The sequence below is a fragment of the Fukomys damarensis genome, unplaced genomic scaffold (genome assembly GCF_012274545.1).
Source record: "Fukomys damarensis isolate Sample0158 unplaced genomic scaffold, DMR_v1.0_HiC HiC_scaffold_24, whole genome shotgun sequence".
Taxonomy (NCBI): Eukaryota; Metazoa; Chordata; class Mammalia; order Rodentia; family Bathyergidae; genus Fukomys; species Fukomys damarensis.
Window position 1 is genome coordinate 13,985,128 of NW_022900936.1, and position 10,575 is coordinate 13,995,702.

General features: G+C 39.5%; 1 protein-coding gene across 3 annotated transcripts in view; it reads right to left on the reverse strand.

The window, feature by feature from the left end:
* Map3k7cl (MAP3K7 C-terminal like) overlaps window positions 1-10,575 on the reverse strand; it is a 51,032-nt gene that overhangs the window by 6,253 nt on the left and 34,204 nt on the right. For all 3 annotated transcript variants that reach the window (XM_010608584.2, XM_010608585.2, XM_033768186.1), the window contains one exon: window positions 6,323-6,438. In XM_010608584.2, coding sequence (XP_010606886.1) covers window positions 6,323-6,438 — 116 coding nt within the window. The remainder of the gene's footprint in view (window positions 1-6,322; window positions 6,439-10,575) is intronic.

The window sequence follows — 10,575 nt, forward strand, 5'->3', positions numbered from 1 at the left end:
AAAAAAAAAAAAAAAAAAAAAAAAGATTGAAAGTCTGTTCATTTTACATAAAAGAATGAATAATGGTGTTGAACGGGTTTCCCTCGCTCAGTCTAGACCATGGGGTTGAAGCCCTGTGAATGAATAATGCATGAGCAAATGTACTAATATTTTTCGGGAAACAGCACAGCATCACACCCTTGCAGGAAGAAGTGAGATTTGCTCTAAGGTAGATTTTGTCAACATTGACACAACTGGCGCTTTGGGTCAGATATTTCTCTGTTTTGGTGGAGCTGTGCAGTACACGAGCCATCTAGGACATTTAGCAGCATCTTGGCTTCCTCTCACTGGATATCAGCAGTGAATACACCTCTGAGTCGGTACAGCCAAAAAGGTCTCTAGATATTGCTGATCTCGTGGAGGTAGTGGGGTGGAGAGAAGAATCACCCTGTTGAGAACCACTCAAAGGTAACAGAGACTTCCACCACCAGTCCCCTGAGGAGTCCACCGCGGAGCAGAAATAGAGTGAAAGGCAAGATTGTCCCTTGCTGTGCTCCCTGGCATTGTACTGGAGCCCTCTTCCTTACCTAAGGAACCTACCTAAGGCTCTCTCTCTGAGGAGATGACAATATCCTGGCCTTCTCAGTGTGGTTTCAGGCAGAAAGTTAAGTGGAGCAATATCTGGAAATGAGGGTCCAGTTAAAAAACTAGACAGCATGGAAGTACATGCCGTAAAAGGCCCCGATCATTACGGTTGAGCCCTTAAAGGAAAGTATAATCTCACAGCCCGAGGAAGTCGGGGCTATTGAGATTTCACAAAGAGCTAATTCCTAAAATGAAAGAATGCCTTTGACGAGTCTACCTCCTCAAGCAAAGTGAAGAGAGAGGATAGCGCTTTGGCTCCTCTAATCATTCACTCAACAAGCATTTCCTGAAATCCCATCGCAAACCAGGCTGTGTATATTCCGGTGAGACGAGTTAGCCTTGAGACACACATCTTCGCTGCCGGGAAGAGAACTCCAATCCCATACTTTACCCGGAAGGCTAAGTATCCATGTCAGCATGACTGGAGAAGGTAGAACTTTCATCCAATATTCTTAGTATTCACCCTGTAAATATCTGTGAAGGGTTATCTCCCTTGACTTTTTCTTTATGTCAGTGAAAACCTGATTTCTGGAGCCTGAGAAAACATTTAAGAGAAATATTTTCAAACTATCAAACTGAGATTTGGTTTTCTCTATTTTCATGCTGTCCAATTCTTTATCAAATAAATCATCCCCACCAAGTTAAATAAAACAGATGAAACTGACTTTCTCTGGTTGACCCCAGCACAGGGTCCAGCCTGACACTCTCCTCGTTCCTCGTCTCTGAAAAGCTTCCCCAGAACACAGGGTCTAAATCTCAACCTTTGGCAACAACCTAAAAAATAAATGTTTCTATGTAAATATAAAGTTATTCTATTGGTAATTTCACAATAAATTAAATATCGTGACTTCAATAAAAGTAAGACTGCTTTTAGCTTACATTGTAACCTATTACGTAATTGCCCTTTTCCCCCAACCTGATATATTTCTACTAGATGACAGATTGCTCCCTCGATCACCACTTCATATATTTTATAAGAGCATCAGAGGAGACATCTCACAATCATTGTGGTGGCCGCCCCACGTGGAAACCCCCTTCTAAAGGTTTCTCTGAACCCACTAAGATTATATAATATTTTTACCCAATTAGAAAAAGATAACCCACTTAAAAATGGCAAAAGAGCTAAACAGATGTTTCTCCAAGAAAACCTAGAAATAAATGGTCAGTAAGTATATGAAAAACTGTACAATAGCATTAGCTATCAGGGGAAGGTAAATGAGAACACATAAAGACACACCATTTCGTATCCACTAGGGTGACTGCAATCAACACAATAAACATTAGCAGAGGTGTTAAGAAACTGGAACTTTCATACACTACTGATGAATATAAAAAGACACAATTCTTGGGAACAATGCGGAAGTTTGTCAGCCTTAAGGTACACATTGAGCTCTAATGCCTAACATTTCTACTTCTACGTAGATGCTCGAGGGAAATGAAATCTTGTGTCCACTAAAACATGTGTATGCAAATGTTCATATTGAGACTATTCATAATAACCAAAAAGTGCAAATCCAACGTCCATTTACTGAAGGATAAAAAAATCTATATTCCTACAATGAACTATTATTCAAAAATGAAAAGGAATGGAGTACTGATGCATGATACAACATGGGTGGACCTTGAAAACATTATGCTAAATGAAAGAAGCCCATTATAAACTACATTTTTAAGATTTCATGCATATAAAATACCCAGGAGCAAATCCATAATGAAGGAGATTAGTTTGCCAATAGCAAGGAAGAAAGGATAATGAGGAAGGACTGCTCAGAGGTTCAAGGTTTCTTTCTGGTGTGATGAGAGTACTCTACAGTTAAGATGATACTCTATGAAACCACTGAAAACCACTGACTTGTTAATCAACAAGCAAAAAATCAGGTTCTCCAACCTGACTAAGAACCTATTTCTTTCTGACATTCTAAATACCTAACACCACAATGTTTCATAAATAGATCAGAAAAGTAGTTTCTCCATTGCACAAGGTAAACTGTTCTATCTGGAACAATGCTAACTTGATAGCTGATGGCCCACTCAGTCAGAGATAATTTAAATTTTTTCAGTCAGTGGGTGTGGTGATGCACACCTGTACTCCCAGAACTCTGGTAGGTAGAGGAAAGAAGATTGCAAGATTGAGCCCAGCCTGGGCATCTTAGCAAGACCCTGCCTCTAAACAATAAATTAAAAATGTAGGTAGGGGATGTAGCTCAGTACAAAGACCCTGGGTTCAATCCCCATACTCAAAAAACAAAACTTTCAAACAATCAGTAATAAATTTCAAAAGCCTTAAAATGTTTATATCTTATTTCCAAGAGCTTATCATCTATGATATATGCAAAAAATTTGATGTATTACATAAAACTGCTTATAATATTTATGGAAAAAGCAGGCTACAATGTATGCAATTATAAAAACAATCTATTTATATGCAAAAAGTCCTAGAATGAAGTAGGCACACGGGAGCAGTAGCTTTTTAAAGATGTTAGGACCCTAAGTAATGTTTTAGCATTTTCAATAAAGTTCTCATTTCTTTTTTACAGAGATTTTGAAAAATGTTTCAATAAAAATAGGAAGAAGCTGTTCCTACATTATTGGTCATAAGCCAGAAATAAGAATTTAAATTGGGTTCATTCCATGGTGAGTTTATAACCCTAGAAAATGTTTGCTTTTCTTTATTTGTCCAATAGACATGATTAAAAATAATAGTTACGGCGACTCGTCTCCTGAATCCTGTGCCAGTGCTCTCAAGCTTGATCCAGGGAGACCTCCTCTGGAAACGACGGAGAAGTTCAGTCTGGAGTTCAAACTGAGCTTTGCCCCAACCACTGCAGTGAAGAGAGTCTCTCGTAGAACATTCGAGTCAGCATCTCTGTGTCTAGCTTGTGCTAACCATCTACCAGAGGCAAGAGAATTGACCGCCACACTTTATGAAATAATGGGGAAGAAATTCTCACCAGAACCATCAAAGAATGCAGAGCTAATTACTTGGGTCAAATCCATCGGGCCCAATTTATCTTGCCTGAAAACAAAGAATGTTCAGGAGAAGATGCATCGCACAGTGAATGTCTGTTTCTTGTAAATGTTAGTGAAAACAGTGGCTGCTAATAACTCTTGGAAGATTAAGCTGATTTGTTTATAAATATAACCATATTTCCCGGCTTGACAGTTCTTAGCAGTGCTCTGTTGCTGATATTGACTCTATTTTAAATGCAGACAGATTACAAGAGGATCTCACTATAACCTACAATCAACCCCACTCTTATCTGACCCACGCATAGCTCCACCACGAGGGACTAGAGTACAAACAAATGCTAACGGGAGTTCCTATCTGCAGGAACTATCCGGAGTCTGAAAGACAAGGAAACCATGGGTAACTATTGAGAACACTAGCCTACCAAAAATGCCAAGAGTCATTCTGGTGAATCTTTCTTTGCTTAGGAAAAAAAAAGTTGATCACTGTGTGTTGGTTACAGTAGGGACGTGGACTGAGAGCATCCCTCAAGGAAGGGCAGGATTTGCACAGGCACAGAGGAAGAAAGGCACTTTTGGCTGAAAGTGTGTTCAAGCAAGTGCTTGGATACAGCAGGACCCACCTCCTGCCTTGAGAAAAGGTAAATAAGTCAATGCAGGTGAAGACAGGAATAAGACAGAAAATTCTACAGAGATACTAGGCATAGGGCAGTGAGTCTTGAAATCTAGTCCAGGAACTGCCTTTCACTTTCTGACAACAAGAAACCTCACTCAGGAAAACCAAATGACATTGCATCAACCAAGATTCAAAATCCTGAACCCACATGATAGAAATGGGAATGGAAAAAAAAAAAAAAAAAAAAAAAGAACCTGGAAACATGCCAAAAAGAAAGAAATACACATAAAAGAATTTGGCCTTTGCCCCACATCGAGCCAACTATTTAGGGCAAGGGTTGAGATAGGTGTTTGGTGAAGCAATGAGTCCTGCAGAAACACACACATATGAGTGTCAAAGTGAGGGGGCAGCCAATTACTTTGGTTCTGAAAGGTTGTATAAGGTACCTCCACTGGGCTGCTAGCCACCTTCTTTCTACAAGTTGATTTTGTCTTTTCTTATTCTAATGTGGTGGTGGTACCCACAAGTTATCATTTTTCTCAACATAAGCAGCAAAGATATATTTCAAAGACCAGATATGAGTCACTCACTTGTCATCATCCTATCATATTTTTAAATGTGACATTCGCAAATATGAACTTGAAGAACGTATAATTTAGTGGTGATTCCGTGTTACCAAAAAGCAAAAGCCATGCATGATATCACTTTAAGTAACAACATTCTCCAGATTCAATCGGAAGGTCTTACAATTAAATACATGACTACCTTTTTTTTTTTTAATCATACCATTGTAGTTCACTCACATACATGCACACACACACACACAAATACACTCATAAGCTACTGATCACATAACCCCTCCTTTTGGTGCCAACATTGGTCAAGATATTAATGATCTTCAATTACCTCATGAAACTTTTTGTGGAAATTAGACTGTATAAACATGTATCCCCATCACCTAATTAAAACTTGCAGACCAAAGTGAAAGCCTAAGATTTGTGAAGCAAAAGTTGTGTTTCTGATTTCCTAATAAAAATCTCTTAATCTCTTAAATCCAAAAGCCCTGGTAGATTGTTAGGTTGGAAGCACGGTAAAGCAAGGAAGTAAGAAAGGGCTGAGGTCTTACAATAAGTGCCAAACATTGTCTACCAACTATTTGGCGGGGGGGGGGGGGTTCTCAACAGAGTTCTAAGTTTCTCACATTTTTCAAAACAAAAGACATTTCAGCTTCATCTGTTTAAAAATTAAGTCACCAGTATTTAACATGTGTGGCTCCAATTAGATGAAGGAGAGAAAAAATAATTAAAGAATTGCAATACGTTATTTGTGTGTTCTGTGTATTAGACAATAACTTCTTTAGCCTTTAGATGCCATGGAGCATGCAAGACTAGGAATTCAATGGTGGACAACCTCTGACTATCCGTGCTCTTATGGAACCCATCATGCAGTATGAAGGAGGTACAAATAGAGCGGTCAAATATGAAAGTACAGACCGGCCAGTACTATGAAAGCAAGGTATATAATCTGAGGCTGAGAGAATTTAAAAAACGAGGAGCCACTGGGGTAGACACTGGCAGAATTGAGTATAATTAAAAAGGAGAACTCTGAAATAAAAAGTTATGACTGAGCAAAACTGGAGTGTGCTAATTAATAGACATTGTATAGTTCCCTACGGCAGAACCAGTAGAACTGTAACAGTAATGAAAGCTATCAAGATAAAAAATTTCTTGAACTGTAAAATGCAGCTAGTCAACGAATACATTCACATTATTCTGAAAAGCTATCCCAGGGGCTTCTTCATTTGATGTAGGAAAACCACCATTTAAGCATTAATTAATAACCACCCCAAACCAAAGCACTGTGGGGCCTCTGGGTACATTTATAGAGAGCATAGTGTGACTTGAGGTGGTAATTTAGCAATTTGAGTTTCCTGAACTGAGACGTCTTAATAATTCTGAGTAGGAAGCACTCCTGCTGTCCTTTTTGCTACTTTGTAAAGCAAAGCCCTTAATTTACAGGACTGTGCAGAGCATTCCTCTCCTCTCGCATCTGCTCCAGTCTTTGCCCAGTAGAAAGGGGCTCACACGTGAGAACCCTCATGGGAAAAGTACTCACTTTCTTTCCTCAAGCAGGGCGATCTCTTTTTTGACCTCATGGTATTCTTCTGCTATTTGGCAGTGCTGTGTGTATACCTGCATGGATTCTGCGGAGTCATGACAAGGAGGCAGAGGCTACAAAAACAAGAAGAAGAAGAAGAGATCAGTTCATTTCTGTGGATCCTAATAGATTACCAGCAATTTCGCTCTGCTGATGTTCGTGAGAGAGAGACGTTTTGCATGCAAGCAGCACTGTCAATGAAGATTGAACAGAGAGGCTACTTGACTGAAGGTGGAGACGTGGACTGATCCTCCCTACACACTGAGCCCTGAAACCCATTACCTGTCAGTTGCCTGTTGGGGGAAAGTGTCTCTGAATGATTCTGTAATTCTCCCCAGAAATCTTAATCTGCTTTGGGAAAGGGCAGTTATGGGGAAATAACTCTTTCAATCACCCCATCCTGGCTGTTTCAGTAGCTGGCAGGCACAGTCTCTCTCTCTCTACAGGGTAGAATAGCCCCACAAGAAGGACTCTCTTCTGAGAAAAGCACTCAGCCTGGAGAGATGATGCTGGGCAGGACATAATGCTTCCCAGAATTAACAAACCTGTGTGAAAAACCAAACTCTGAATAATATGCTCATCATATGAGGACAGTGTGATTACAAGTTTGTGTTTCTCCTTCTCTCCCATTCATGAGAGGAAAAAAGACTAGCTTGGCAAACCTTTCTGAACACAAAAATGGTAAAACCCTACTTTATAGATATTATTTTTAGCCAGGTGGCACATGCCTGTAATCCTAGCACTCAGGATGAAGAGGCACGAGGATAGGGACATTACTTAATTGTCATTTAAAGAGTTTTCATAATCACCCTTTTCACTTATTCATATATAAAAGTATGGAAATATGAATTCATTGCAAAATAGGCTCTTCAATCCAACCCTTTCCTCACAACAGTCTATATATGTAAATGGTATGTTCCTATTCCCATCAAGTCTATGTTATCACTTGAGTGCTATGAATCAGTTATTATTTTGTCCCCTCATAGTCTTCAAAGACACAGATTTAATTGGGTGTCATATTTAGGGATCCTGCCCTGACAAGAAAGGAGAAGAGAGGCTATTATTAGACCAGAAGAAGGGAAGAGGGGGAGGGAAAGGAGGCAGGGTGAGGGCAGGGAATAGGAGCAGGATGGTGATCAAAATACACCCTGAAACCTTCCCCCAAAAGATGTGAACCTGGGGGGGGGGTGGCAATGGGAGCACAGGGAGAGGTGATTAAAGCACGTTGCATGCATGTCCAAATCTGCCAACATGAAACTCTTTAATCTGTATAACCAATATGCACTAATAGAAAATGTGGAAAGGAAAGAAGGGAAAAGAAAAACTATGAGAAAAGGAAAAAATGGAAACAAAGTCTTTGTAAATAAGGAAGGGTGGAAGGGGTGAAGGAAGGGCAGGGGAATAGGGAAAAAATAAGAACCGAGGTACAGAATGTGAAGTCACAAGATCCCAATGATGACTATAACTCTTCTGTACACCTAAAATGTACCAATAAATTTAATGGGAAAAAGTGGGGAAATTAATGTTATAAAAATTCAAAGTGTACTGTTTTCTTGATGTATAAGATGGCCCCACTTATTTATTGTGAAACCTCTTAGTAGAGCGAGACATTCTAAAAGAAATAAAATTCTAAGTAGCTGTGGGCATGTATTGGAATGTCACACTAAGCCGCATTAATATGTACAATGAATATATTTGTTCAAAAAGTAAAATTTTTCAAAGATTTAAAAATTCTGAATAGATCAGTGTCAAATTTGCCTTCATTTGAAACACTATTATGACCTAATTCGTGTAAGATCTAATAATAGCTGTTCTGTGCAGCCTCTTTCTCCGCTGCTCCAAGAACATACTCACTGCACAAACTCAGCCTATCATAACACTACCTTTTTTATATAGAAATAAACTGAAAAGCAGTGAACCGTAGTACTAGAATCTAATTCATTCCCTGCGAGGAAGCGGCTGCCAAAGGAATTCAGAATTCCTGGCTTCTCCAGTCTGTGTCCAGAAACCACCACCCACTCACCGATTTTTCACCTGTTCCACTGGCAAATTACCAGGTACAACAGTCAGAGGAATGAAAGCAATGTACGCTGAGCTTCCCAGCCAAGCTGTTAAATCATCTGTGCCCAGTTAAAGGATTTAACTACTGGCAGCCCTAGACTCTACACCGTACCCTGTCCTCATGAATACCACACATGCCACACTCCATTCAAACGAGACTTGGATGCATAATTTGCCACTGGCAGTGTGTGAATCACAAATGTGGCGTCGTCACCCATATAATAAAAAGCCGGAAGATCCAAGGACTCTCTATTCCGGATTTGCATGCTTAAGGGAATCTACCCAAGAACAGTTATAATTAAAAAGAAAACTTTAAAACTCGCACATGTAATTATTTAGGCAGACAGAGCTTTCTTTTCCTCCCCCATCCCTCGCTTGCCACTTTGCAAAGTTTTTTGAATAAGTGGGATTTTTTTCATATTTGTTGGCCTTTTTCACTGTGGGAAATTTAAAAGAATGAGCATGCTGCTAAAGGCACACAAGGGTAGAAAGGTAGCATTTCAGAATATTTTTGATATCCTAGCAGGCTCTTAGCAGGATGTCCGTGTGAGCTATATGTGGTCATATTTTCAGGCTTTCCCACAATAAAGAAGTGGCGATTTAAAATGAACAAGCATCACTTCTCAGACTTTTGGCTAAGATCCAGCAGCCAGGCCTGGTGGTGTGCACCTATAATTCCAGCTACTCAGGAGGCTGAGGCAGGAGGATCACAAGTTTGAGGTCAGTCGGGGCAATTTAGCAAGACCCTATCTCAAATTTTTTTAAAAAATAATAAAATATACAAGGCTGCAGATGTGTCTCATAGCTCCCTTGATTCAAACCCTATGGCCCCCCCAAAAGTCCAAAATACTTAATACTCAATGATTCAGTAAATAAAAAGTTAAAGAGGTCAGGCATCATTTCAGTCTCTAGTTACTAGGCTCTGTCTCAGCCAAAATCTGACCTCTATTATTTGACACCACTCAAGGACTTACAATTTTCGTAAAAACATAAAAGAGCAATACTGACTTCTTTTTTTTAAGCAAGAAAAGGTGCTGTATTACACAAGTTGCCATAACACTGTAAAATGATCTCATTAGGTGCCACAGCCTGGATGAAGGGGGCATGGAAAGTTGTTGTTTAATGGGTACAGCTTCAATTTTATAAGATTGTGATAAAGTTCTTGAGAATGGTTGAACCACAATATAAATACACTAAACACTGGTGAACTGCACACTTATGAATGACTCAGGTGGTGGTTCTTTATCGTTTTCTTAACCACAGTTTTTAAAAATTAATGCAAAAAAGCATCGCATTTGACCCTTCTGCTGCTGCTAGCACATCTTTGAAGTATGTTTAACAGACTTCCATGTCTGAGGTTTACTCCATTTCTACCCTGCCTTTCCCACTGTCTCAGATTGCTCTCTAGGGAACTTCAGATTTCTCACCTCTTTACGATCTGAGCTATTCACTGCTGACCACAAGAGTGCTGGCCAAAGTGTCCTGTGGTCAGCAGGATCTGTGGTCCCTAGAAGACAGGTGACATCATTGGACATTTATTCCTGGAACATTTATCCCAGGAACCTCTTCAAATAATTTATTTGAACCCAAAAAATTCTCATCCCAAGAGAAATTGTGACAAATAAAAATATTGAGATATTTAGGTTTCATACCTCATATGAAAAGTAGAAATAAAGACTCATGAGAGGCATCGTTCTGTGCGACAGAAATCTCTCGTCTTATAACATAATGTGTGCCAGCGTATGGTGTCACCAGATCCTTACAGACAACAATTCTTTTATCTTCTTATAACCTCTCAAAACCAGAGACAATCTATGACCAACAGGGTTTGCTGAATAAAAGCATCCATCTGAAGAAAAAAGTTTCCTAAAATTTGAGCACAGGAATCAGGTTTCTGATTTTTAAATGAAACTACCAGTAGGCTTCAGTAATGTGCTGTCTGAACTACTGGCATTTATGAGTTAATCAGCAGAGCCGGGATTGGAGACATTCTGTAATACCTGTTCAAATTTAAAACTATACAATAACCTCAAAAGAATGCCTGGAGGGGCTCGTGATTCAGCTCAGTGGTTCTGCTGCCTGCTTTGCAAGTGTAAGGACCCGAGTTCCACCCCCACTACCAAAAAAAAAAAAAAAAAAAAAAAAAAAAA